Source organism: Lineus longissimus, chromosome 9 (assembly GCF_910592395.1).
Source record: "Lineus longissimus chromosome 9, tnLinLong1.2, whole genome shotgun sequence".
NCBI classification, from domain to species: domain Eukaryota; kingdom Metazoa; phylum Nemertea; class Pilidiophora; order Heteronemertea; family Lineidae; genus Lineus; species Lineus longissimus.
Genome location: NC_088316.1, coordinates 1,905,298 through 1,932,451, shown reverse-complemented (window position 1 = coordinate 1,932,451; position 27,154 = coordinate 1,905,298). Strand labels below are relative to the sequence as shown.

At 44.5% G+C, this 27,154-nt stretch overlaps 2 protein-coding genes across 5 annotated transcripts in view; both read right to left on the bottom strand.

Annotated features, from left to right (window-relative positions):
• LOC135493942 (E3 ubiquitin-protein ligase HERC2-like) overlaps positions 1 to 20,534 on the bottom strand; it is a 42,854-nt gene extending 22,320 nt beyond the window's left edge. For 2 of the 4 annotated variants that reach the window (XM_064781623.1, XM_064781626.1), the window contains exons 1-41: positions 20,477 to 20,534; positions 19,387 to 19,509; positions 18,871 to 18,988; positions 18,352 to 18,552; positions 17,692 to 17,911; positions 17,030 to 17,275; positions 16,508 to 16,790; positions 16,104 to 16,262; positions 15,712 to 15,915; positions 15,261 to 15,412; positions 14,581 to 14,840; positions 14,063 to 14,234; positions 13,396 to 13,669; positions 13,053 to 13,253; positions 12,571 to 12,799; positions 12,204 to 12,346; positions 11,936 to 12,093; positions 11,525 to 11,712; positions 11,159 to 11,314; positions 10,630 to 10,815; positions 10,174 to 10,448; positions 9,782 to 10,046; positions 9,388 to 9,628; positions 9,043 to 9,202; positions 8,704 to 8,899; positions 8,268 to 8,437; positions 7,756 to 7,929; positions 7,481 to 7,617; positions 6,785 to 6,980; positions 5,643 to 5,966; positions 5,035 to 5,227; positions 4,436 to 4,621; positions 4,076 to 4,263; positions 3,687 to 3,837; positions 3,292 to 3,491; positions 2,746 to 2,958; positions 2,127 to 2,286; positions 1,573 to 1,859; positions 982 to 1,243; positions 563 to 747; positions 192 to 230 (exon numbers count right to left, since the gene is read on the bottom strand). In XM_064781623.1, coding sequence (XP_064637693.1) covers positions 192 to 230; positions 563 to 747; positions 982 to 1,243; positions 1,573 to 1,859; positions 2,127 to 2,286; positions 2,746 to 2,958; positions 3,292 to 3,491; positions 3,687 to 3,837; positions 4,076 to 4,263; positions 4,436 to 4,621; positions 5,035 to 5,227; positions 5,643 to 5,966; positions 6,785 to 6,980; positions 7,481 to 7,617; positions 7,756 to 7,929; positions 8,268 to 8,437; positions 8,704 to 8,899; positions 9,043 to 9,202; positions 9,388 to 9,628; positions 9,782 to 10,046; positions 10,174 to 10,448; positions 10,630 to 10,815; positions 11,159 to 11,314; positions 11,525 to 11,712; positions 11,936 to 12,093; positions 12,204 to 12,346; positions 12,571 to 12,799; positions 13,053 to 13,253; positions 13,396 to 13,669; positions 14,063 to 14,234; positions 14,581 to 14,840; positions 15,261 to 15,412; positions 15,712 to 15,915; positions 16,104 to 16,262; positions 16,508 to 16,790; positions 17,030 to 17,275; positions 17,692 to 17,911; positions 18,352 to 18,552; positions 18,871 to 18,988; positions 19,387 to 19,461 — 7,827 coding nt within the window. In that variant the 5' untranslated portion in view covers positions 19,462 to 19,509; positions 20,477 to 20,534. The remainder of the gene's footprint in view (positions 1 to 191; positions 231 to 562; positions 748 to 981; positions 1,244 to 1,572; positions 1,860 to 2,126; positions 2,287 to 2,745; positions 2,959 to 3,291; positions 3,492 to 3,686; positions 3,838 to 4,075; positions 4,264 to 4,435; positions 4,622 to 5,034; positions 5,228 to 5,642; positions 5,967 to 6,784; positions 6,981 to 7,480; positions 7,618 to 7,755; positions 7,930 to 8,267; positions 8,438 to 8,703; positions 8,900 to 9,042; positions 9,203 to 9,387; positions 9,629 to 9,781; positions 10,047 to 10,173; positions 10,449 to 10,629; positions 10,816 to 11,158; positions 11,315 to 11,524; positions 11,713 to 11,935; positions 12,094 to 12,203; positions 12,347 to 12,570; positions 12,800 to 13,052; positions 13,254 to 13,395; positions 13,670 to 14,062; positions 14,235 to 14,580; positions 14,841 to 15,260; positions 15,413 to 15,711; positions 15,916 to 16,103; positions 16,263 to 16,507; positions 16,791 to 17,029; positions 17,276 to 17,691; positions 17,912 to 18,351; positions 18,553 to 18,870; positions 18,989 to 19,386; positions 19,510 to 20,476) is intronic. The other 2 variants (XM_064781624.1, XM_064781625.1) reach the window with 2 other exon arrangements.
• A 528-nt stretch (positions 20,535 to 21,062) lies between these two features.
• Positions 21,063 to 27,032, bottom strand: LOC135493314 (endoplasmic reticulum membrane protein complex subunit 7-like). The gene is made up of 4 exons (XM_064780563.1): positions 26,784 to 27,032; positions 23,841 to 24,099; positions 22,534 to 22,614; positions 21,063 to 22,193 (listed from the first exon to the last, which is right to left on the bottom strand). Exons 1-4 carry the CDS (start codon positions 27,026 to 27,028, stop codon positions 22,056 to 22,058), a joined length of 723 nt encoding a protein of 240 aa, XP_064636633.1. The 5' UTR covers positions 27,029 to 27,032; the 3' UTR covers positions 21,063 to 22,055.
• Positions 27,033 to 27,154: the final 122 nt, after the last annotated feature.

Below are 27,154 nucleotides of genomic sequence, written 5' to 3'. Positions count from 1 at the left end.
TCCATACAAAGTCTATACACAGAATCTATCCAGAATTTCCTTGACAAGTACATTCATATACAAACTTTGCCCGATAAAAAGTCATGCAAAATTCTTAACCCTTTTTTTGGAAAGTGGTCGGCGATAGCAAAAGCATCATTCAGTTATGCGTGAGCAAATACCGAGGATTGGTAGAACCGCAAAACACTTGCCTCAAATGTTTTCATGAAAGATCCCCACTGGTTGTGCATCTGATGAGAGGCAAAAATATTTACCGGTACTCAAACTTTTAACAATGCAGTTGTTTAGACGGATATACAATACTATGAATACCAAGATTGAGTAATTTAAGAGTAAGTGCCTTGCTGAAGGACACAATGATGAAACAGACCTGATCCGTCCGAGTGTCGAACCTATGATTTCCTGGTTATAAGCCGGACGCTCTTACCAAACTACCAGGAATTGCCCCACTCTAACTGAAAATAGCTGAGAATTACCTCCCATCCTGACTTGAGAAAACTCAAGTATACACCCCACAATATGACCTGTGGACATAAAAACACTTTTTTGAAACACTTCTTACCTCTTGGAAAGCCCCTTCTAAATCTTCAAAGTCGCTTGACATCGAGTCTGTTTCAGACATCGAATCTGCAAACGAAGTGTCGTCAGAATCGGTCGTCGTGTCGGCGCTTTCGTAATCAGGGTGCTCGAGCAGCCAACCGACCAGGGCCTCCGCACTGGGCATGTCGGTACCTGGGGTAGTTCCACCTGAGAAGATATTGGAAATATGAATATCATGGGCCATGTCCATGAGGTGCTATGCCCGACACCGGCACCCAAAGGATTAACCAAAGAAGAAGACAGCACACTAACACTAGACTTCCACCAGACTTCCTAGTCATCTTTTTCTTCTGCAGGTTACATTTTAAGCGCCATTGTCTAATCAAGCACCAATCTTTCTTATCCAGACACTTCATTTTGCACAGTTTTCGGCAAACTCACCAATCTCCTTCACAGCAACATCGACCCTCTTTCTAGGGAACCCCATCTCAATGAGCTGGGTCACTGTCGGGTGAGGTGGAGGCAGCACGGGTTTCACCTTCTTGGGTTTGGGGGGTCTGTTTGACATGTTGCGCTGGTTAGATGTCGGAGGCAGTGGTTCCAGAACGGGACCAGACTCGGCCTGGTACATGTCTTCATCCACCGTTTCACTTGGTCTTCCAGCTTCTGCTGTCAGATACTGACAGACGGCCAACGCGGCAGCCTGGAAAATAAGATTTAAAACCATCCTTCAATGACTTTGATTACAACACTTGCATGTATTTAAGCACTTTTTACTTCGTATCCAGCCATTATGTATGATCAGGGGCAGTTATGACTAGTAAGCCTTTGATAGTTCACTGACAGAGTTTAACAGCAAAATCAGCAAAGTTAACCAGCTGGTGAAAATGTCCAGAATCACAGCATTGCTGAAATGTCTCAAATCAAGGATTTAAGATTCGCAGATCAAATGCAGGATGAAAATTTAAGGATTTCTCACGTACAACCGTTCTTTCAAAACAAAATTACTATCAAAGTATGACCGATCCTTACCTCCAACTCTTCCCGAGAAAATATGGCCTTGACCGGCGACGGTTGCGTTGCCGCCTGCATGAGTTGCTGCATGAGCAGCGTGGGCACGGGCGGTTCGGGCACCGCTTCCTCCTCGGTCAGACTGCCCGTCAACAGCTCGGTCGATGTGGGCATTGGCTCCAGCCCGTAGAACGCCACCTGTGTCAGGATCTGGCGTAGGTTGTCTTGGCGACTGAATAACACTCTGGCAGCTTTCAGGAGGCTGATTCTCATCTGTTGTTTGTGCAGGTAAGAGAGGTTGATTTGATCTGCAAAATCAAAAGACCAAATGAAAATCAGGGTCGTTCCGGGAGCAGGAAAGAGGGGGCATGCACAGAAATGAATCTGGGGTTTCAAGGAGCAACCAGAAGGCGCTCACTTGAAGGCAACCAGTAGGGGAACCAAACAGTGACTCGGCCAGGAGTGAAACCCACGACCTCTTGATCGTGAGGCCAATTTAACACTGCCCCATTATCTATGCCTCACCCCACTCAGGAGCATACAAGGGCAGACGGTCTCAAACAAAGCTGTCTTACCTGCTGGCATGGCCTCAGGGCCCAGCACAACCGAACCCCTCCTCCCCTGGGTGCCATCGGACCTGAACCCGGCTCCAGCCAGGGTGACCAGTGTGGACCAGGTGGCCAGTACATTCTCCGACAGTGGCATCTTCTCCACACAGAAACTGGTCACGGGCAACTGTAAAAGGAGTACAGAATGAAAGAAATGCAACTCTAAACATACAGATGAATATTAATCAAAATAAATGCGAGTTCTTATATGATACTTTTTAATGTATAACATTTACGAAGTGCTTTCATTCCTCAGCCTTCTCGAGAAACCTTTCTGTGGAAGCAAGACTAAACTTGATCGTTTCCGGCCAACTGAGGGTATTCAGACTGGGACTGACCATACCCAGACCCACGACCTTCCAATCACAAGTCCAAAGCTTCTCCACATCACCATCACCCTCTGTATGTTAGTAGTTGGGCCAGATTCGTCTCCTCCATAAAACTTCACCATGTTCTAAACTCTTCTGTATAGAACCATGCCACATTGAGAGTAACACCACCACATCCTGATGCTAATTCCAATATCACATACAACATTTTAACGACTTGGCAATAATATGTCATCTGAAGTTAGAAATGTACTTACTGCCACTAGCTCTGACAGCCTACAGACCCTCATCTCATTCAAGTCAAAGAACTGAACGGTTATCTTGCCGCTCTGCATAATCTTCGAGACGGTCCCCACACCATAATCCTCATGGGTCACCAGACCGCCAAGACGTGGCCGTGTGTCGACACCGCCTATTATCGCCAGGGCGGCCATGACTTGTTCTCGGGACTCAGTGCTATGGCCGCCAATCTGAAGTAAATAATGAATACACAAATCATAACAAATACAGGGACAATGTGACCCAATGTTGCAGAAAGTATAACAAACAAGTCCTACGCCTGAAATTTCAATTTACTTTTGTTACCTCGAGTCCGTGAATGATAACATAATCCTTGTTTCTGCAGAAAGAAAGCTATTGCAAATGATTAAACTAGTAAAGTTAACTAACTCGAGAAAAAACCCAACCTACAACAACCTAGGTTTGTCAAAGACGAGGTCAAACACAGTCCCAAGCTTAGCATTGATGATGCAAAGTCAAGAAGTACTGGTAAAGCGACTAACTCAAGAGATTAAGCAAGTTACCTGCAATAACCTTGGTTTCTCAACAACAAGATCGGACACAGTCCCCAGCTTGGTGTTGATGAATTCATTGATGATGCAATTCCAGCCGTCCAATGAGTGCAGCTTCCTTGCACAGGCGACTAGCTCTTCGGCCAGAGTGCTGGAGTATGTGGCAGTTAGGGAGACAGGGGCACGTCGTCGGTGGCTCATTCTGTACACATCTGAAGAAGAAGAAGATCACACATGGTAAAGTTAGGTTATTAATGCTGACTTAGAGCTCTCATTGAGCGGTAAATGTGAAACCTTGGTCCCCCAACTTGGGGTAGATGCCAAATCAATTTCCTATTGGAATGCCAATTGTAAGTTTTTCTGCACCAAGTCGTTTTTCCAGAGAAATTTTACAAATGGTGACTTACCCAGTCCTAACAGAGTTGGGTCCGAACTGCACGACATGAAGATATGACCCAGGTGACTCGCCAACTTCTGAACGAAGCGTTTCATGTGTGTTTTGTCTGTCTTATACTCCCAAGAGGGCAGCACCGTGCGAAGCAGACGCAACGCAAGAATCTGAAAGAGAAAGCAAGATTCAACTTTCCTCAGCATATTTTTCATTGTCAAGAGCGTTTTTGGCTCAAAGATCTCCAAGCAAGTTTTTCAATTTTCAAGGCTTTTGAAATTATCACAGCTCCCTTATAAAGAATGGAGAGGAATACTGGCCAAATGACACAATACTGACCACAAAGCTCGGGGGCTCTGTGGTGGAAGTTTTTCTTCTACTGTTCTGACCGAGACACATAACACGCACCTGTCTGGACAGAACCAGTGCCGAGGAGTCCTTGCAGTCGCCGACAATCTTCAGTAAGAGTTCCACCCATTTGTCTGTACTCAGGCCCTGGCTGAATCGTTTATTCGATGCGAGGCTCTGGATGAAGCCAAGATTAGCCCAAGTATAATGCTGCTCTCGGGCTATCATGTTCGAGAATGACTCTTTATCTGAAATTTATCAATATGAAAACATGAACCAGAGTCTTGAACTGAATTCACTTCTTATCAGATACCAGTAGGGAATCAATTAGTGCTAAGAAGGAAATCGACATCTATCTGATATTTATCTTGATTGGAAATCTTTCCACAACCATGACAGTCAGTAGTATCGAGTGTTTACCTGTGTTGTCCATGCAGCCACATTCGACAATATTGCGCAGCTGGCCGCACATCGTGCCCACAGCCTCTCTCTGGATATCTTCCGAGTGGATGCTCGTACTTATGGCGATGAGGCGCAGGAACTGTAGCGTGGATCTGCGCACTAAGGGCGTCGGGTGGCGGCTCTCTGTCTTATAGGTTTCTGTCACTGAAAAACAAGGATATGTTAAGATCAGTTAGCCTAGTTCTCATGGGGTGGCGACGTGACTGATTTTTCAACACCGTAACGACAAAGACGTTAGAGATACTCCGTCCCCTAATCTCACCCCTAGCCAGGGGCATAGCTAACTTTATGGTCTTGGGCTGAGGAAAGGCTCTCTTGGGGAAGGAGCAAAATGACACCTTTTGATATATTTCGGACAAAATCATAGGCAGAAACACATTTTTGGCGACTTCTGGGGGGGAATTTACCCAAACTGCCTCCCTGCTAGCTAACCCCAGGCCAATAGATCCTCTGAGGTTAGACTGCCCAGAGTGCCTCCGTGGCAAACTATAACATTGGAAGATGTTTGACAAGAGAGAGAGACGGTCCCTTCAAAAGTCATCAAAGTCTTTACTTACTTGTTGTCTCGAAGTCATCCTCCTCCTCATCCTCATTGTCTGGCATCACCGGCGGCTCGGCCAACTTCAGGTCGTATTTTCCCTCCTTGCCCATCCGGTACGAGTTGGTACTGCCAGTATCCCACTGGACACGTATCCAACCATCCTCACCAAGTTCACCAATCACAGTTCCCATGCTGGGGGGCGGCCCATCCTGAAGAAAAAAAAAGAAAAATTATCATATCATGAATATCAGTTCCTTGTCTCACCTGATTCTTATACTGTAAACAGCTAATTTTTCATGCCAACTAATTTTGCGAAAATTTCTATAAACATTTTGTATCGATTTTTATTCAGGCAGACTGCCTCGGGGACTGCAAGCTTTCAATAGAAGAACAATGGGTTCGACTCACGGCCAAGTCACTGCTTGGTTCCCCTACAGGTCGAGTTCAAGTGAGCGTCTTCTGGTTGCTCCTTGAAACCCCTGATTGATTTCTGTGGAGACCGGGGTAATAATATGATATCCCGAAAGCGCTTTGAACAGGGAAACATGGAAAAGGGATATGTAAGAAATCAATATTATCATGGATGATAGGAAAAGATGTCGACGTTATCATGACTTTACATACCTGGTCAGCCCACTTCCAGTCCACACCACGTACCACCCTGGTTCCAATTTTCATCAGCGCAGCAAGTTCGGCTCCAGTCACCGGTGCAGCCTGTGGCTGTTTCTTTGGCCGCGGTTCTTCCAAAATGGCCGACATCTCCGTACTGATATCCTGATGGACGCTGTCGGGGTCGGACCCCGTCAATCGGAGGATGGTTTGCGTCAGCGCCAGAATGCACGAGTTCAGAAGGAGGCCGACTCCATTTGATTGGTGCTCATTGGTCAGGATTCCGATCGCCGAGAGCAGGAAACGAGCAGACGGTAACAGACCGATGCTGATGCCCTCCTGAAAGATATTTCAAGAAAAGTTATGACTCGAATGACTACATTAACCAGACAGCAAATGAACTGTCATATCTAAGAGCCCACCTCAATAGGATGAACATGGCCGCGTCCGGAAGGAGCCAGTGTGACACATCTGATCAGACACCAGAGCAAGTGCTCTAGAACTCCCCACTCTGGGACACTGAAAGACTGGTGACATGTCCATACGGTGCATCAATGGAGTCAAAGCTCTGGTGATCAAGGGAGGAACAAGAGATGACAGGTTTATTAGAGACATAGGCCTGGTTCTTACAGTGCGATCCTCTTGCGATGCTCCAGAACTGCCCACTCTGGGACACTGAGAGACTGGCCACATGGCCATACAGTGCATCAGTGGAGACAAAGCTCTGGGGATCAAGGGAGGAACAAGAGATGACAGGTTTATTAGAGACATGGGCCTGGTTCTTACAGTGCGATCCTCTTGCGATGCTCCAGAACTGCCCACTCTGGGACACTGAGAGACTGGCCACATGGCCACACGGTGCATCAATGGAGACAAAGCTCTGGGGATCAGGGGAGGAACAAGAGATGACAGGTTTATTAGAGACATAGGCCTGGTTCTCTAATATAGCTAAAGAAGAACATCAAAAGGCTAAGAAGAGAATCATATGCAAGCAAATATGATTAGGAAGCTGCGTCCTATTCCTTTCTAGCCAAGGCCCAAGTCAACAATTGTGATAGTAGGAAAAGTTAACGAAACTGGGGTGATTCTGCCAAACTTAGCCCTCCGATGAGACACAATTAACAACAGTCAAGATATGTTTGGAAAAGATAACATACTTTTACCTTATTGTTGTTATCATTCGGATTGTTCGGGTGGATTCCACGCGTACGGAAGAACATATCGGCCTCGACGACACCTTTCCGTAAGGTCATCACTGCCCAGCGTATCAACTCGGAGAAGGTCATTTCAAGGAGGACGCGGTCACAAGGAGGAATCAGGTTGACGTTGGAGAGGCAATGAGGCAGAGGCTCCCTGAAGGAAAAAATCAAGTCTGATATCGCAATACTGTTGAACACCAACTACTTGGCATAGAGTTATGATAGAAAACATTTTATCTTAAAGTGATACCATGATGTGATTTACAACTTTTTAATTGTTGATCACAAATGTAAAGCTCAAATTTTCCATTTTTGATTAGATTTATTATAAAATCGCTGAATGTAAACCACCGCGACCGCGAAAATGTTCATGTTGTGACGTCATCAACGAAAACGGCATCGAAGCGAGCCGTCCGGGCGGGATTAAACCATCAATTTCTAGAAAATGTGCATTTCGATTCGAAAACCTGACCGATTCATGAGAAAGTGACGTAGTCATTTGTCAAAAACAGCTAAAACATTATACGGTGAAATTTGACACGAGTTACCCTTTAACTTTTTCACTGATGATTATTTCCGATTCTTCATCAACAGTAATGCGTATCACTGCCATTTCTAGCGACTCTAGCTATTGCCGAAATATTGGGGACTAACCTGGCGTGTTTTCCGACTCGGAGCAAGTTCTGCCACCCACAGAGGAGAGCGTAACGCACAGATGGTATCAGGTGGTTCTTGTGGAGGAGTGTCAGAATGTTCTGAATGCCTCGAAGTCGCAGCTCTGCTCGACCAACCTGTAAGGGAAGTCAAACTCAATTTAACATCAGAGCTGAAATTTCGAAAATGAAAAAGTCATCATCTTTACCCGGTTTACAGTAGCAATTTCAAGATTAATTTTCATTTTTTGAAAGGGGTAAGAAAATGGTTCCAACCTGATGATGCAGAGATTTCCGAAGTTTCTCGATGTCGACCGGGTGTTCATAAAGTACGAAGTCAACGATCTTATTGGTCAAGGTCACATCCCATGATGCTCCTGTCAGACGCTGTTTAAGCCACGAGAACTTCTTCCGACTCAGCACCGTGCTGACGATGGGATCCCACGAATCCTGAAAAAGAAATGAAACTTGTTATTGTTTTCTGTCTATTGTCTTCTTTGACGTCATCATAGTCGTCATTTCTAACCAGATTTGGTTCACTTGCAGCTAAAAAGTCTATTCCCTGGAAGTCGATGGTGGCAAATGCTCCACAAAGGCGGTCAGACATGACACTCTACTCTATCCAAGCACACGTCAGAAACCATGACGCCAGGAATTCCCCGCTACAACAATGATATCAGTGTTTCCATGCGGTGAACGGCCTGAAAGAAGACTAAAAAAAAGTCAAGGTGTTCATCAACTCCCAGGTAATAAACTTTAGTGTTCAGGACTGGAGACAAGATACTTACACCAGATTTCTTCACCACAGGTTTCTGCAAGTCTTGCTCCTTCTTTGCGACCGTCTGCTCCTGGTCTAACTCCAACATGATCTCCTCGAGTTTGGCTTCTTCGTCTGTGTCAGCGCCCCCTATTGCACCATCAGCAACCTTGATATCCTCGATCAGGATGCTAGGGGGACCTGGTGGAAACATGAAGTAGGTAGAGTTCAGGTTAAGAACGCACAAGAATATAGAGAATGCCCATGTGGCCACACTTGCCCCCAAGAGCAAACAGCCACCTGGGTGCATACCTATCATAACATCATTCAGGGCAGCCCACTGTTCAAATCGAGTGCAGACCAGCTCCTGAGGACCTGCGAGCACAGAGCAAACTGGGGGCTCCAATTCCTCAATGCCAGCTACCTAAGGTGTGAATGTGAGTCCGCAGAATTGAAAAATAACTCACGCTTCGATTTCTGTTTGTCTGCCATAACTTTCCTGACCACAGCCTTCCATCGCGGAGAGCTTTTGAGAAGTTTCGAATAGGACATCGCCTGAACCTCGCTTCCCGTTGATGGGCGCAACTCGTTGAAAAGGAAATGGCAGCGTTCGATCACAGGGGCACAGACCTCCTTGTAGGACCGGCTCAAGTCTTGGTGAACCTGAAGTACAAAGACAAGAGTTATTATTCAGTAACTAGGATTCAAAACAGAAAACAGGCCCAACAATGTGTAAGATTTACCACCAATGGATAAGAGTACGCAGCCCTGCGGCTTGCTTATTAGAAAATTTGATTTTCCCCTACCTTGATGAGGCTTCTCTTGACTTGGCATACGATCCTGCAGACTTCAGCGATGGCGCGTGGAAGTCCTGACATCTGGTGAGGTTCCTCCATCCCATGTTCTACAATACTAAAGGCCACGTGGCCAAGGTCGTTGTGTTTGAGAAGGACAGCCATCAGGAGCCTGGAAGGGTCAGAGTGTATCATGCTAAATCGCCTTAGGAGTAGTAGCATACAATCTTAATCATCCATACGGCTTGTTTTAGAACCAGAAAGAACCCCCTAATTTTTTGAAAACCTATTTTCTGGCAAAACAACCTCACCTAGAAATCCTGGCTTCAACTACCAATAAATCATAAATTTACTTACCGCCCTACTTCTTCTACAGGGTGGTCTGGTGGGAAGCTAATCGGAGTTACAAGGTGGTGCGCCTTGTTATAACGATCGACAAACGACAGAAACATCTTGACGTGATCATCCTGGACTCGACTCTCCGACAGCGCCACCAGGAATGGCCGGGCGATATCAAACTGTGCCTGCTCTCGCTCAAAGAAGGTCTCCTTGTCGAGACGTTGAGGGGGCGCTTTGGATTCAGTGGTAGGGGTCGCACCTGTGGATGAAGGACCAGTGAGTTATCAAAACCGTGGGGCAGTGGGGCCTAGGATGCCCCGAGGTGAAAGATTAGTTTCTTCAACAGGTTGCCAGGTAGATGTTTGATCAGATTAGTCTATTTTTTTGAAGCACCCGCTGAAAATTTACTGACCTGGAGTGGTTGTGCAAGAGCTTGGTGTCCTGCTTTCTCCCTTCTCCTCCTCGAAGGGGTTCTGTGGCTGCAGGACCTGCAGCCCTCCACGTGAAAACGGCGCGTCAAGCCAATGTTTATACTCTTCTTCCTCTAGAGAGAGTGGTGTGCTCCTTGCCTGGCTGTAGGCGTGGAGGCCTAGCAGCAAGGCCAGGGTACGCTCAGTGTCAATCAGCGGGGAGGAGACAGTACTGGTGTCCACCATTTGGACTGTATCATGATCAGGCTGGAACAGAGAAACAGCAGAATCAGACTCGACTCGAAACTTTCGAGTAGGTGGTGTTTTCTATTTGTAGGTAGGTCGGGTTACAGCCAACAAACATTTTCAATGGGCAGACTAAAATAGAACTTACATCAACAAACTGCCCCACAAAGAAAGCCTGCATCATTTCTATCGCCTCTTCCGAGTGGTACGCCATGTCGAATGCCTCCGTCGCATCCTGGGCGGCGTACTTGATAAGCCGCTCACTTCCACACGGCGCCTGGCACTTGAAGTCTTGCACGTCATACACCTTGCCGTGAACGACGATCCAGAGGCCGCCATCTTTGTTGTGGTTCTCGAGGTCCGCTTTGCGAATCATTTGGACATCTTCGTTGACTTTTTGCGTGTATTTCTCTATTGGGTTACCTGGATAGATAAGGACGATAAACAAAATAGAAATATGAGCTTTTCAAGGAAAGAAGCCAATTTAAGAGTGACAGACCATTTCAGAGCTATTTGAAACAACATCGTTCAAACTTTTTCTCACCCACAAATTAGGTGCTCGAGAAAATAAGGGAAATTCTTATCATCTGCTGCTCCGACTTACCCCATATTCCAGGCCAGGCCAAATCCTCTTGGTCTTCCTTCTGTAACCCTGGCGCAAGTTTGTTGAATTTATCCAGAATATCGAGTAACCCCTCCAAGATCATGATGTCACCCGTCGCATCAAGGACCATTGGGGTGTGAATCTGGAGCAGCACGAGGCATGTCACGAGTTCAGGCAGTAGGACACCTATATGATATTGAAGAGGAAATTCTGCAGACTAAGGCTTAACGAAGAACAGTCAGGAAGGGAAACGAGTTAACCCTAGGAACAAGAAACTTAAGTTTTGACGTCTCAGTCAAAGGACTGTGAAGAGCCAGTAGCCACACCAGCTCATCTAGAAATAAGATTTGGGTTCTCCCGGAATCAAACCTGGGCCCTACTGCGATGGTAGCCAGCAGTGTTAACCAGCAGGCTATGAGATTCCTCAATAGTGGTGACAATTCTGAGCGCTTTGAGATAATTTCTGATGTATAATTTGCGCTCAAGGGTTGAACTCTTTTTGTCTGCGAGGTATTAAAGTGATTCCTACCCGATACGTCGCCCTCTATAATCCTGGCGACAGACGCAAAGTTCTTTGAGCCAAATCCTGCCAAACTAGCAGCCATGGGAAGCAAGTCGTTGACATAGTTGCACACAAGTTGGATGTATTTCCTTAGGACGGAACCAGCTCCCAACAACTCAGGATCTGAAGTAAAATAAATGTATTTAGTATGTATCCAAGCAATTGGAAATTTTCGGAACCAGCTCCCAACAACTCAGGATCTGAAGTAAATAAATGAATTTAGTATGTATCCAAGCAATTGGAAATTTTCAGATTCAATTACAAATTAAAATTTTTTAATAAACAGCGTATGCCTTTAAGCACGAACACGCCAATGGATTTTTTCGTTCTTACCTGGTTCAGTAGTCATGGCAACCTCCTTTACATCTTGACTAGGAAACAACTTGGCAACAAGGAGGCGCTGAAACCTCAGCAAAAGATCGAGTGATGCCGACACTTCTGTTCTCTCGATATCCTCGGTCTTGGTCGGTGTGTCAGACGATAGCTCATTCAGTTTCATCTGCGTCTGAGTTGAGGCATTTCTGGAAATAGCACCAAGAGTAATCAGAATGAAACGTATTTTCAGACACTTTTGATGAAGTTTTTCAGCAACATGACAGCTGACCCGGACGGGTCAGAGTACACAATCTGATCCCCTCCTATTTTTATCCAAAAACCATTGTAACTGTATAACTTGGTCACATTCCTGGCTATGGTGTTGTACAGCCAAGCTATCCGAGATCATGAACAAATCCCCCAACGTACCTTAGTAGCTGCTGTATTAGCTGGAGGAGAGATATGCCGCTACTTTCAGAGTCTTCCTTGGACGAAGTCTCCTCTAGGACGCTCAGCTCACACTTCACGGCATTGGTTGCCTTGCTGGCTTTCTCGCTCTCGTTTGATTCATCGATTGTTTCTTTTTCCTGGAATTAGAAGGAGGAGTCGATAACTTAGACTTTGTCACAACCGATGCCTAAATTTGACCTTAAATACTGAAATAAAGTAAAGCGCTTGCCTAAGGGCTTAAACTTACACTCATATCTTCAATCTTCTGTGTCTCTTTCTTGATAGCGTTGTCCAATGCGGACTCTAGTCCTCCGTCAGCCATAAGACTGCTGACCAGGAGGTCGGTCATGAAACGCTGACCTGGACTCAATACGCTCATGTCTCGTGGACCTGAAAATGACAACAAACCTATGATAATATCAGGGCCAGAATTAGCCAAAGGGCCAGGGTGGACAAATTCCCCAAAAGTTTCAAAACATGTTTTTCATTTTCTATCAATCTGCATGCAGTAACAAACCAAATGCACTGTTGACAGTTGTTCTGTCAATACACTGCAACTGCAATATCTTTGTGAATTCAATCAAGTGTATAGATCTGTGGAAAATGACACATACCTCCAGTAGGTAATAGTGTTGACAAAGCCCTTGCTCTCTCCTCAGCTGTTGGCAGCAGCAGTGACCAGCCGTTCTGTAGGGCAGCTTGAGCAGCCGACTGGACCGTGGAGATCACACCGCTGTTGCTGGCGAGGGCCACCACGCGCTGCTTCAGGCTGCAGATCAGTTGGCTACCAGGGGCGAGGCCGAGGTTCACGGGGTCCTCACCTTGGGAGATGGCAGCAAATAACTGTAACGTGAATAAGCAAATGTTAACTTCAGTGTAGTGGAACCTCCCATAGCAGACACCTCTCTATTAAGAACAACCTCTCTATCAAGGACACTAGTTTTGGTCCCAAGTTGGTTGTTTAGATTCAATTTGACCTCTCTAATCAGGACACCTCTCTATTAAGGACAGCATTTGTCAGTCGCGAGGGTGTCCTTAATAGAGAGGTTCTACTGACATGTGCCTCATTTTGCTATGACGGGTCACAAAAACTTACTTGTAGGCTTAGTAAATTCAACGCGGCCACCGCCATGCACTCTTTCTCCTGTGGTGGGGGCCAGTCATTCCGTCCATCCATCCCTTCGCAGACCTCACTCAGAAGCTCATCAAGCTGTTCGAAGGTTGATTTGCAGACATCCACCACAAATGGTATGCGGGATCCAACAGTCCATTGGCCACTGGCCGACCAGACAAAACTCTGGAAAGTTTGAAAATAAATCGGCAATAAACGACTGGAATGCACTTCTGGCAGGAGTTGTGTCATTGAGACTGTCACAACTGGACCAGCACCAGAGGGTCCATTTGAAGAGTGGAAATTGAAAATTTGAAAAGTGGTTTACCTGTCCCGGTCCACAAGCAATCCCAATGATATTCTTCCCCTCCAGTGACGTCAGCAGTGCCGGCTCCGCTCGGAAGCTTATCGACGGGTCCCCCTGCTGGCCCTGATCATTACTACCCCAGCTGTAGACCTCTCCGTCCTCGGCCACAGCCACACAATGCATGGCGCCTATCGCTACATCAATGATTTTCTTGCTTGCGAGGGTCTCCAGCTGTTTTGGATAACGCAAATGTTCTTCACCGCCATGTCCAAGACGATGGTTTTCTCCTTTACCCCTGGATTGAAGTATAAGATGGTACATGTACTCACAGATTTGGTGATTTCAGACAGGAAAAGGAGCAATTAAGAAAATGTTATAATTCATCTGAAACATCAACTGGCCTAAAGGCGTGTGCCCATCAAGCTCAACTGGCCTCAGAATGGCTGACCTTCAGGCTCAACTGGCCTCAGCATGGTTGACCTTCAAGTTCAACTGGCCTCAGCATGGTTGACCTTCAAGTTCAACTGGCCTCAAAATGGTTGACCTTCAAGTTCAACTGGCCTCAAAACGGTTGACTTTCAAGTTCAACTAGCCTAAAAAGGTGCCTTTAAGCTCAACTGGCCTCTTAACGAATGCCTTCAAGTTTCTTGCACTGCACCATATCGGCCAACACAAATCTCGAACCTACCATGTGTACACAGCCCCAGACTTCATCAACACAACGCTTATTTGAGCTCCGCAGTAAACACGGGTCGCAACCTGACCTTGGAGCTTATCAACGATCTTCGGTGACTTGGATCCATCCGACCCACCTCGGCCCAGTTTACCATAATCGCCATCTCCCCAAGAATAAACAGCGCCTGAAATACAGTCATCAAGATTTTTATAATTTTTTGAAAAAAATATAGTTTTCAGGTTTTGAGGCGCAAGTGTCTCCCCTTTCGCATCAGAATTATTACTAACATCCCCACCACAAGAAGGGAGGGTGGAGGCTGTATAATCGTGGGCAATTGGAGCATTTATCAACATAGAGCTTTCCTCTATGCCATTCCAGCATGAGCAGACCTTCACAGGGACACAGAGAGGTTTAGGAATGGCCCAGAACATGCTCCAATGAGCGCTGGTCCATTGAAACTAGGATGCATTGTAAAATCTGAGAAACGATGTTGTCTCCTTGCAATCGACTGCCCACGTCTATTCACAAACCTGTTTCAGTCACTGCCAGAGTCTGTGCATCACCACTCCCACACGCCACATCCACGACCCTGTGACCTTGAAGCGCTGCAACGAGCGTTGGGACGGTCTGATCCTCACTGTTTCCGTGTCCTAACTTTCCAAAGTTACCGCGTCCCCAAGTGTAGAGGTCTCCCGATGATGTCAAGGCGGCGCTATACATGCTCCCACAAGCAATGTGTACGACTTGTTTGTTTGAGAGGGTGTTTATGAGGGTAGGTATCTCCTTGAAGCTGGAAAGCAACAAAGACAAGATATTTAAAACATCTGTGCTACTTGAGGAATTGATACTGAATTGGAGGTACTGGTTGTTGCATAAAATGTCATGAGGGTGAGGCTAAAGTGTAGACAAAACGACAGCTCCAACAGAGAAGTGTTTGATGAAACAACCAATACCGACAGTGAGGTACCAAATTCTACTTGAAAAAACTTCAAACTATAAAATGAAATGTGATTTGACTGATAGAGAAGAGTCTGGATAACAGGCAAAATTGATTAGAAAGGTCCAGTTTGGAACCTAAATCACTATCCTTACTAGAGAGGCTGTCTTGTTAGGAGTTGTGTCCCCCAAGGGAGATTCTACTGTATTTTGAAGTAAACTTTAAGTTTTTTAAACTTTGGTCAGAATAGCCCCAGTACAAGGGTCAACCTACCAGCTGTCACCGTGGCCGAGCCGTCCCCCCACTCCACTGCCCCAGGAGTAGACATCACCGTCACTGGTCAGTGCCAGGTAGTGCTTGCCATCGGGATGGGCTGCTACCTTCACGACTTCCTTGTCACCGAATCCTTCAACAACCTGGGGAGTCTGCAATGGAGATTTATTGCATCGTTTAAAGGGGGGCAATAGGCAGGAGTTAAGGGCCATATTGATCATCTTCCGGTGACTGCCGGTAATATGTATCGTTAGGGGACCGGGTCGTGTTTGATTCAGCAGTTAAGTTATTCCTCGTACAAGAGCGCATAGTTCCAGTGTACAGTCAGATGGAAGAGCCCCCTATTGATAACTTCATGTAACTTCTGAGCTAACTTGACCCAGCCTAGACTTCCTTTAAAGGAAATAACACAGCACTGACCAGGCTGATCCCTTGTTCACAGGTCACTTACTTGGGCCTCTGAGCTATAGTACATAGTATACAGTTTGCCCGTCTTGGCCAGGAGGAGCAAACACTGCTCTGCGCACGCGATCTGTTGGATACTGCCAAGCTCACTCAACACCTCGATGAGGTTGGGGCCACTGTTCACGCTGCCACCTGACCACATCAGCCAACCCCAGCCAAGGACCTCTTGACATAAGGTCGAACCCTGGACCTGGAAATAAAATGCACATAATGGTAATACAAAGTCGCTATTTTACAATGAAACTTTTCCCATGCCAAGTTGGGATCCAGGCTGCCAAGTGTATACCGAGTGTGGGCCAGGGGTACTTCAAACACCCTGCGGTAGGGAAAGAATTAGACAGTGGGTATCTGGGGTGATTGAGCGACATCTCTACCTACCTTCTGTGATCCTGTGGGTGGACTGTATGGCAGAGCAAGGCGATCGAGTTGTGACATGATGACGACGGCACACTGGCGAAGATCAACGTGCATCTCTTCATCATCGGGCAAGAACAGGTAGCGAAGGAAACACTCTGTTGGGCTTATACCACCGATGATCTGTTGCAATACAAATTGATACTTTATCAATATTTAGCTGAAGCAACAATGAGAATACTTTATCAATAATTAGCTAAAGTAGCAATGACATAAGCCAATGGTTTCAATCAATGGAAACCATGTAAATAGTAAGATGTAAGTTTTCATATCCAGCATAAATTTTCTGAATAGGATCCAAACCCGAAGTCAGCTTTGGCAGAACACTTGGCCTCGGCAACTGAATTGGGAATAAGCAGTATACTTACCTCATCAGATTTGCCAGACTCGAACCTATTCGACTTTGATCCTTTGATTTCCTGAAACCTCCGCAACAAAGGGACAAGCGGGGCACAGTTCAGGCTGTTGCTGACCCGGTTGTCCGACTGGTCTCGACTGTTGTTCCAGAGATTCAACAAGAGTAAGACGGCGTTGAGCACATGGGTCAGAGAACCGCGCTGTATTGCCAGTTCAAGCAGAAGACACAGTGCCGTCTGCTGATCCTGGATTGGGACTCGGCTGCTCTTGGAGCTGGCGCCACCATTTAAATCCCTGAAAGGTAGTAGAACAGTATTAGGTCCTTAAAGGGGGACTTCAGGCAGGACCTCAGGGTCAAATTGGTCATCTTCAGGTACCTTCCGAGCTACCTTGATCCAATCTCTTTTGTGGAAAATCTGGACATTTTTAAAACAAATTTTCTCCAAATACAACTTGGGTTAAGTACCCCAACACAGACAATTTCTAAAAAAAGCCAATAAAGGTTTTCCAACTTCAATGCTTGAGGGACATACCTTAAGAATTTCGTAGCTCTCTCAACAACCTCGAGCCAGACAGAGGAAACAGACGATTCATCAAATAACGTAGCCTCGGGTAATGATCGCAACGCCTCCAGAGATTCCTGCAACAGCTCACTGCACAGATCTGCGTCTTCTCCTGAGCGCCACGCCCGCCGCAGGAAGGCAAAGGCAAAACTCAGCGCAGCACGTGACCCGACGCGTGCCAAACCTGTTGTAGCTTTCTCAGCTGGTTTGATAGAGCTGCAAGGAAAGGAGAGTTTCATAAAAGTTTTTCCAACTGTCTACAAAGAGAGTGAGTCAATATGATCTATGAATGGGGCCCCATTCTTCATGATCAATTGTACAAAGTGATATCTTTCGAAATAGCAAAAAGCATCAACTACAGTGGAACCTCCCATAGCGGATACCTCTCTATCACAGACAACCACTCTATTAAGGACACTAGTTTTGCTCCCAAAGTGGTTTTATCCATTCAATTCAACCTTTCTTATCAGGACACTTCTCTATTAAGGACAGCACTTGTCAATCCCGAGGGTGTCAACATTAGAGAAGTTCTACTGTAATTTTTCTCCTTTCTCACCCATTTTGTGCGTTTTGTAAAAAGTTATTGTTTACGAGTAAGAATTAACATGTACCGGTACTGCACCTCCACATACCTTTTTTGTTTACTATTGCTGTTGTTATGGGCCTGCTTCTTCCTTGTCGGTGACCTCTTCTCCATGGGGTCATGGTTGGCCAACGCACTGAAGTACCTCTCCAGCACAATCAGTCGTTGTTCTAATCGCACGTTAGATAGCGTGGTCGTGGCGGCATCGGATGACAGCTGTTGCTGTTCGTGGATCAGGGAATGCAGACACTCTTTCAATTTACTCATCGCTGAAGAATCAGGAGAAATAAGTTGATATAAACTTCACATAAGGTGACGAGAGTGGTGAGCTAGGGTTCCAGGCAACCACTGGAGACAGATCGTAAATGTCGATGTCAAAATGGTGTGGTATCAGAGAGACTATGTCTACCTCAAAGCTCGTCCCAAGTAGCCCCTCTAATATGTGACCCGCTCTACCAAAACTAGGCGCTTGTCGCATCTGAACTTGACAGGTTGATACGGACTTGTTGTTCATTTCCCTATTGTAGACCTTTTGTGAAATGTGACCAAATCAGTTTGTAATAGATTTCACAAAAGGTCTACAATATGGAAATGAACAACAAGTCCGTATCAACCTGTCGAGTTCAGATGCGACAAGCGCCTAGTTTTGGTAGAGCGGGTCACATATTAGAATGTTTGAAATCTTTGCTACATCACACTGATAACTTACAAGGCTGCTGTCCCCACGTCCAAGACTCCATCAGTTTGCTGCTCGACAAGGGCATATTATCTTCGCTTCTCTGCTGCTCCTGCGCTTCCCTGTCCAGCCTCTGACAATGGTTGCAGTTACATCCGTTATTGGGTCCACAGACGCCGTTGCAGCAGGCGCAGTTGATCACTCTCATGGCACAGTAGTACTTCCCTGTTTCACCTGAAATGAATTGGCAATCACAGTCAGTGATGGTGGATGAAACTGGGGACTCAAGAAGAACCATAATGGTCATGCAAACAGACTTTTTTGCCAGTCAAATACAAAAGATGTAATCTAAACCATGACCATTAGTAAAATTAGTTACTTTTTCTCCAATCCAACAATCAGGACACCTCCCTATTAAGGACATTATTATCCAGTCCTGAGGGTGCCTGAGCTAGGCCCTCATTAGCTTAATAGAGAGGTTCTACTGTAAATATGAAATACTTTTTCCTTGTCTCTTGACTGGTTGTCAAACACAAGGATATTTTTACAAACCTTTCTTGGCCAAGACTCCAGCAGCATTAATTATGCCATCATTTACATTTGCTGAGATCTCACCATCTTTGACCAGTTCATTCCAGAGGTGACTGAGGCCTTCTCGTGAGAAGATAGACTGAAACGAAATTGAAACTTATATCAGCAAAACATTCAGTCAGTTACAAGTGTTTTTCCTCTTAAAATTCCATCAGAATTCATCATGATTGCCGACTTGGGTTTTGGCTAGACACAGCTTCTCCTTTATACATATACTGTTTTTGCATTTTTATGGGTTTCAATGATCGATTTCAGCTTGCTGTTGGTCTTTTCAGCCATTATTTGGCACCTATACACTTATTCAGCCAAATCTGCCTCCTTCTGTGGAAGAAAGACGTAGGCTTTTTTAAAAAACTGACGCAAAGTTGTGTCTACCACAGCTTGTCACATTCAGCTCAGGACCCAACAAAGATTGTAAACTTGGTTTGTCAACTGACAACAGATCTGTGAAGAGCTGCAAGTGACTCAGTGTTTTACCTGCAAGTCTGCCTTTAACCACTTGGTGTCCAGTCTGACTTGTGGCCGTAGCTGGTTCAATGGTGGCTGGCTCATTTTGGTACAAGTTTCAGTCTCACTGAAGATCTAGGATGAACTTTGCACCTGAAATGTTTACAAAAGTGGACCATTTTGATAACAACCAGTCACAGTAGCTTACCTATAGTATCATGCTAATTTCCTAAAGTAAAGGCATTGTCCGAAGTAAATCTACGTTAGCTTCAGCCTTTGGACATTTTGTTTGGTTCTGGTTTGTCTTTGTCGAAAGCATCCATACAAGCCTAGGTCATATTCGTTTACAAAATGGCTCATCTTCAGGTGAACTAAAAGTGTCATATATACCAGTGATTGCTTAGCACAGTCAACTACTCAACTCAAAGACCCCTGGTGTGTTCAGAAAGAGAGAGCAACAAAAGTGCTATCTTTGAAACGAAGGAGGGTCTACGAGGCCCTCCACTAGACAATCTGAATCTTCACAGTCTTTCGATTTGAACTAGGCATAAAACAGAGATTCCTTGTAATCATCATCATATATCAGGCGGAGCCGGAGGAAGCCACTGCTGGCCACAACAAACAAGCAGCAAACAAAATACTTCGTGGTCCCATACAACATGTTCGTTTGTTTGTTTTGCCTATGTTTGTTTGGGCTGGCAGTGACTTCTTCCAACTGGTGTGTAAGGGACTAGGCTATGCAAGGCTGTGCTGGGCAAGCACAAGAAGAACAGCTTGCGATAGACCTCCCCTCAAAGGCCCAGGGCTCAATAGTGGGCATCATTAGAAAAAAACAGAACAGTCAGTCACACCAGACATGATGACAATGGATACAGAACCCAACCTGTCTGAGACAGTGAGACAGAGACATTGAGAGAGTCGACATGAATGAGATGAGATTCATTGAATCACTCTGCAGTGTCAGTCATTGACGGTCAGTCTCAGTCTCAGTCTCTCTCAGACTGTGCTTGTTATTTGACAAATTCAGGCCTATTCTGTTTTGAAAAATGTCTGGGTTTGGTCATCAACGACTTCTTAAGGGGACTAAATACTTCCCGATGTCTTAACATCAAATTCTAACCTTTTACATTGTTATTATCGGAATCGGAATGAACCAAAACATCAACTTTCAGTGCATGTCATGTACATTTGACTCTGTACATTTTGCTGTACATTTTTTACCTGCGTTGTTGCCGTTACAGAAAATAAACTTTTTCACAATCGGTTACGCCATTACCGAAGACAATTCTCCACATGTCTGCGGGCAATCTCCCGGGCGCCGGGCCGCATAATTGTGTCCTTTGAAGCGTCTCGGAAGGTCTTATTGGGGGGGGGGGTTACAATGCTCCAGCATGATGCCTGCGCAGAAATCCCACTACATGCAGCCTAACAGCAACTTCGGGGACCAGAGTGGGATGTCCAATCAATCAACCTCTGCCAGCTGCTTATATATTCAGATTGTGAAGGCCTTCCCTCTGCCAGCTGGTTATTTGGTCAGGTTGTTGGGAAGACCTTGACTCAACCTAAAAATTAGGTTACCACTAATAAACTTTTAACTGTTACACTGTAACAGAGAAGCATCTTATGAGAGACCCTCTGTCGATCAATCCAAATCAGAGACTCTATCACAACCAATCAACAGTATCTGCACAACGAACATATTTTCGTGACAATAAATTTATTTAAACTTTACAACAAGGGACCATATTGACATGTGACAATGCATAGATATTTGGTTGGATTGATGATACACGTGTTTGGACAATATTCATTTGGCTGTTTGAGTACCAAACTTGGGTCACTGTTTTTCTCTGCCTAAAAACCTGAAAATTGAATTGCAACTAACATCTTTCACGTGATCACGGCACATTTAAATCAGCCATAATTCTATGTATCCTGGGTTTCATGCATCCCTGGTCCTTCAACCAAAGGTGGTTCATCATGTCCCGGTAATGCACAGCCAGGACTCACAGGGATGCCCCCCTCTTCCTAGCCTAAAACATACCTTAAGACATAATAAAAGTTTACAGCAATGTGAAACAACGAATACTGGGTTCTCCCTCAGAGGATATGTCAAGACTCCAGTTTAAGCTGCAATACGGGTGACGTCCTCAGGGAGGACAAAAGACAACGATATTCCCCCTCTTCTCCCATCCTCTAATGTCAGGCCATTGGATCATTCTTAACCTGGAGTCTATTTCTTGGAACGATGCAACGACCTGCTATAGGAGGATGCCCCCTCCTCCTTTCTCTGTTATTGTAACATGAACTACATTTAATGATGGCATTCTGTAACTGCCAACACAGGCTGCCATTGCTGAATTCTTTGGAGTACCACAGGCGTGTGAAAATAACAGAACCTCAACAATTGATCAGCCCCCAATTATCAACTGATGCACATTAGCTGCAGAACTCCAACACATCACTCTCCCTTGTCAAGGTTTTATTTGTGTTTCTGTAGGTTTTATGGGGGTCGATCAATCGCGAATTAATTAGTTGATTCTGGTATTTTTACGTGCCTGTGAGCATATGGTGTAATGGAAATTTGTGTTGCCAGAGAGAATAACCTTTGATCTGCCTGGAGAATGGTGTTGCTAATATAATAGAGTGATATCCCCAGTCCACAGAAGGTGAAAAAGAAAAATGTTTGTCGCCTCCTCCTATCTCTGTTTCCGTGGCTTCGCCTTACTGACGCTGCTCGACTTCTTCCCACCTCCGCCAAACCAGTTTGTAAACATCTCTGACACTTCGGGCATCTGCTGTCTTGGGTTCAACATGTTCATCTGGCTCTGCATCTCCTGAAGGTAGGAAACAGAGAGATTAACGACCGTGCACTCATTAGGCCACGATTATAGAGTTCATGTTTTCACTTGTACGTGTCACTGTTCACTTTTCATGCCTGATATGAAGAATGAACAAGTCATTTCCAAAGACAGGCTACATATGATTCATGATGACCCCTTTCACCCTCACATTGTGTTTTCAAGCCTTAATAAGTTCACCTGTGACAAGTGAAACATGGAAAGTGACAAGTTTCTGGGTCAGTACAAGTGCTCTCTCTGTGACTAAAGTAATGAAAAGTAGTAGAGTTCTAATCAACTTCCACATCACTCAAAGCTAACAAGTACCATGGCTTACCTTCTGTGTCTCTGGATCACTAGTGTTGACCAACTTTGGCAGGAGTACAATCACCAGGAATGGTAGCACCATCATCAGAACCTGAAGAAGACATTACAGAATAGAAGTACAAGACTAACTCAGAGTTGTTTCGTGACTGACAGAATGATCAGAGCACAAATGAAGGCAATCAGTTGCGGAGTTAGGCAGGTTGCTTTGACAACCAGTGTTTTCTGGTTACTATATAAACTGTCATCTAATGGATACTGGTGATTCAGTTTCAGAATCGCCAGTACTCAGTCAACTTTGATGGGGACAAGACATTGGCAGGGGACTTTCCCTCAGCACCTCTGTTTAGATAGCTATGGCAGTTGAACCTTCTGAACTCAAATAATCTGGAGTTGGTGCAAATGGTTCGTTTGCAATCACATAGCATTGTATAAGACCTCAATAAGTGGCATCAGTAATAAGGCAGCTGCACCAACAGGCTTCGTCCTATTACGATTAAATGACAATTATGCGATGGGAAAATGAGAAAGAAAATGTGCACCATAATCAGAATAGCAAGCAAAGATAATTGTTGTTTTGTTCATTTGTCCTTTAACTCACCCCTTAGGTGTATTTGTCCTTTAACTCACCCCTTAGGTGTATTTGTCCTTTAACTCACCCCTTAGGTGTATTTGTCCTTTAACCCACCTCTTAGGTGTATTTGTCCTTTAACTCACCCCTTAGGTGTATTTCTCCTTTAACTCACCCCTTAATTGTATTTCTCCTTTAACTCACCCCTTAGGTGTATTTGTCCTTTAACTCACCCCTTAGGTGTATTTGTCCTTTAACTCACCCCTTAGGTGTCATCCAGACCTGATTATTAACACAATTAGAATAGCAAGCGGAGATAATTCTTTTTCTTCCATTTGACTGTTAACTCCTGCACTGGCTGTATTTATCCAGACCAGATCATTAACATAGATATACATTGCCACGATTTGATTAACACAAATTGGAGTTTTCACCTGTCCTACTCGTAAGCCTACAGGTGCAGAATATCATATAATAAATGGCTGAGTCAAGTTCACCTTGTTTTTGCTACTGTCTGGTGTTGGGAGGTCATTGGACCAAAATGGCGTGCTTGCAATGTCCACATTTAGAATAATAGGTGCCAATATAACCATTGCGACACTCTGACAGCCCGGATGATGTTATTGATGATATAATTGAGCTGCAAACAGGACAGTGACCTGTTATGAAACAAGGTCAAATTAGCCAGGAATTCCGAATATTTTTTACGTCAGCGATAAGTCAATTTTCTGGATAAATTCAAAACATACCATGTGATTAAACAAGAAATCTGTAATCTTCCATTGTTCTCTCATCTGGAAATATTTGGCGTTTCCACGTGGCTTAAACTTCAATGGATACTGCACCGTGGAAACCAGCGACGGCTGGACATTATTAACCCTTCGTGCTCGGATCTTCCCCGTTGTTGTAATATCTACCCTCGCTTGTTCGAAAATGTGGGCCGGATGGATCACTTCGATGACGTAGGAACCTTTGGGTATGTTACTCACGGTGAAGCTACCATCGCCCCTGAAAAAGTAATGGAAGCAAAAACGTTAAAAGAGTAAATCTCAATTTGATGATATTTCTTGCCTTTGGTACGAGGATCTCCAGTGGAGGACGAGCCATATTGGGAGGGAGTTGAAATTAAAGTGGCCTGTGGAAGGAAGGGTTAGTATCAGCTAATATCACAGAAGCTTTAAGGAATACACTGTTTGATTTTACTTTGGTGGTTGTTTCGATGAAAATTATACACGCCACTGCCATGCCGGCACCAAAGAAAACTTGCAGTGACGATTGAAACCTTACACCTTCCATGTAGGTTTTTCATACGCCAAACTCAGTGGACAAATGCCCTAAATTGACATGCAGCGATCACAAAAATTGATGCACGCACCAATTGTATACAGACAACGTGCGAGCATGCATTTCAACTGACCATTGCCGTCGCCTGGTGTTTAGAGAAATGGCAACTAGATAAAGCTTAACCAACAGTAATCAGATCAGCATACCCCTTTAATTGGGCCATCTAACCTAATATTTACTACTAGACATGATAACCATTTCAAAAATGTTTTTGTCAATAATAAGCACTACATGTAATTTACAAGATTTACAACCACAGTAAAAAGCATGCCGACATATTATAAGTGAACTTTTTTTTGATTCACTTTTTAGATTGTAATATCTGACGTGATATTTATCCTGTTTGTGCCCTACTCTGACCAATTGGGCACACTTTCAAAGGCTTATACCGAGAGACACCCTGTCAAAAATAGTACAGTAGAAACTCACTATTACGGACACCCTGGGGACTGACAAGTGCTGTCCTTAATAGAGAGGTGTCCTGATTAGAGAGGTCAAATAGAAAGGGGACAACCGATTTGGGTCCAAAACTAGGGTCCTTAATAGAGAGGGTGTCCTTAGCGAACACGTAGGTATGACACCCCTTCACAAGTTTCTTGGACAGTTCCAAAGGAGTTCTATAGCTGGAGTCCTTCTGCCACAACCAGGGAATTGGGATAGTAAGACAGACATGTCACTACAGAGACCTAAATATCAGACATCATTTTGCTTTGGTACATATGTTGCAGTAATATCAGCTGGTATAATACTCTGTGATTATCAGTCTAGTCTGCCTCAAATCACAATTTACATGTCCATTTATGTTCAACAGAAAAAGAAAAAAAACTAGGCAGAATACAGTAGCTTCCTTAAAAAGACTCCAATGACTTTTCGTGGTTCATTCTCGTCAATACATATATTTAGGAAGTTCAGGAAGTTAGTAGAAATTTGGGCTAATTACCCGCAATCACATGCAACAAATCAAGCTAATTTGCGAAGTTTGCCTTAATTAATGGGAAATGGAATAATTAAGTTATTTCCTCCTGGTGTCTGTCAAGTGCTGACAGTGACACTTTAAAAATGTTCCACTTATCGATGGTGCCCAATTTAAAATATGGGAAGTTAAATGCATAATCGCTCCGATTATATTCGAGTTTCTATCTAGTAAAATGACCGAGAGATGAAATGTTGCAGCAGTATCAAAATTATCAAATAGCTATGTTTTGTTGGTTTTGGGAGACAAGCAAGTTGTTGTCACAAACATAAATAGCCCATTACATGTTTACACAAAATGTTCGCATCTTACCATGGTAAGAACCTAAATATAGCCATTTTTCACAAAGTTCTGAAACATTGGGTGTCTCTCAAAAAAAATCTGGGATGTGATCTGTCATGTCTGTCTTCCTCTTTGAGAGGATGCCAGTCACAAAGTGCAAAATAAATACTAATCTCTGGGCTTCTTGAGAAAACAAAATAACAATACCTGAAATAACTTGCATGAGAGAGCTTGGCACATTTGTATGTTACTTAATACTCATTGTATACATTGTATTATATCAATTGGCCAGGTGAGAGATCTTGGTCGTGTCACTTGCCTATCTTCTTGACTGCCCAGATCTCAGATGAGAGACCTTGGGCAAGTCACTTGTCTATATCATTGTCAGGGGATGGACCTTGGGTAAGTCACATGTTATCTACATGTATTGTAAGTACTGACTGGTTAGATAAGGGATATGGGACAAGTCATTAGCATATCTTATTGACTAGTCAGATCTCAGAAGAGGGATCTTGGCAAGTCAAATTGACAGACAAGTGATGGACCTTGTGCAAGTCACTTCCTTATCTTATTCACTGTTCAGATGAAAGATCTTAGGTGCATTGCATCACTTGTCTATAGTAACGACCAATCTTGGGCTGGTACAAATTCCCTTTTTCATTGACTTGTAAAAGTAGGCAAGTTACTTGTCTTTATTGAGAGGTCAGTTTTGAGATCTTGGGCAAGTCACTTGTCTGTCTTGGTTACTGGATGGACTGAAGAGGGGACTTTGCCCCCCCCCCCCCAATTTTTCTTTTGACTACTGAAAGTAAAATAATGCCCTGCAGCCAGTGGCAGGCTGGCAGTATGTAGACTACTACTGGTAAGCAGCCTAGGCAAGTGGCAAATGCTGAGGCTTGATTGGAATCTATAATTCAGACTGTCGGGGAAGAAGAGGGTTTTCTCTAGACTCTTCCAAATCTCGGGTCCAAAGCATGGACTCAGATGGAGGCGCCATTGCTGTACAACTTGATAAGCTAAAGAATAGAATATTTGACTGCAAACAAGTCAAACTTCAGATAACTTTCCAACGAAACCACATGCTGAAATCTACCTGAGAAAACCGATGTACTCTCCCCCATCCACAAGAACTCTCGTCGTCGTCACCCAGTTCGGATCGATTGCTTCGTTCGGTATGGCCACTTTCCCGTCGATTTTGAATAACTGTGAACCACCATTATCTGACGTTTGAAATGTGGTTGGAATATATACAGAAAGAAGCAGAAAAATGGCCGAAATAAGGTGAATGTTCTCGAAAAGTTGAATAAAATTCGCCATTCTGAAATTACTAGTGCGCATTCTACTGCGCATGTCGCTTGCGTCAATGAAAATCAAGCTTCACTATTCTACAGCATGGCTCAAGAAAGTGTCGCCCCCAAAAATAACAAACTACTACATGGGCGAGATTTGTGGTTGCTACTGGTA

Excerpts from the sequence above, each read along its gene's own strand:
- LOC135493314 (XM_064780563.1), bottom strand. The coding sequence starts at position 27,028 with ATGCGCACTAGTAATTTCAGAATGGCGAATTTTATTCAACTTTTCGAG. Across the intron at positions 22,615-23,840 it reads ATTTCTTGTTTAATCACATG|GTTCTGATGATGGTGCTACC; the intron begins GTATGTTTTGAA and ends TGTCTTCTTCAG. Across the intron at positions 22,194-22,533 it reads GTGATCCAGAGACACAGAAG|GAGATGCAGAGCCAGATGAA; the intron begins GTAAGCCATGGT and ends TCCTACCTTCAG.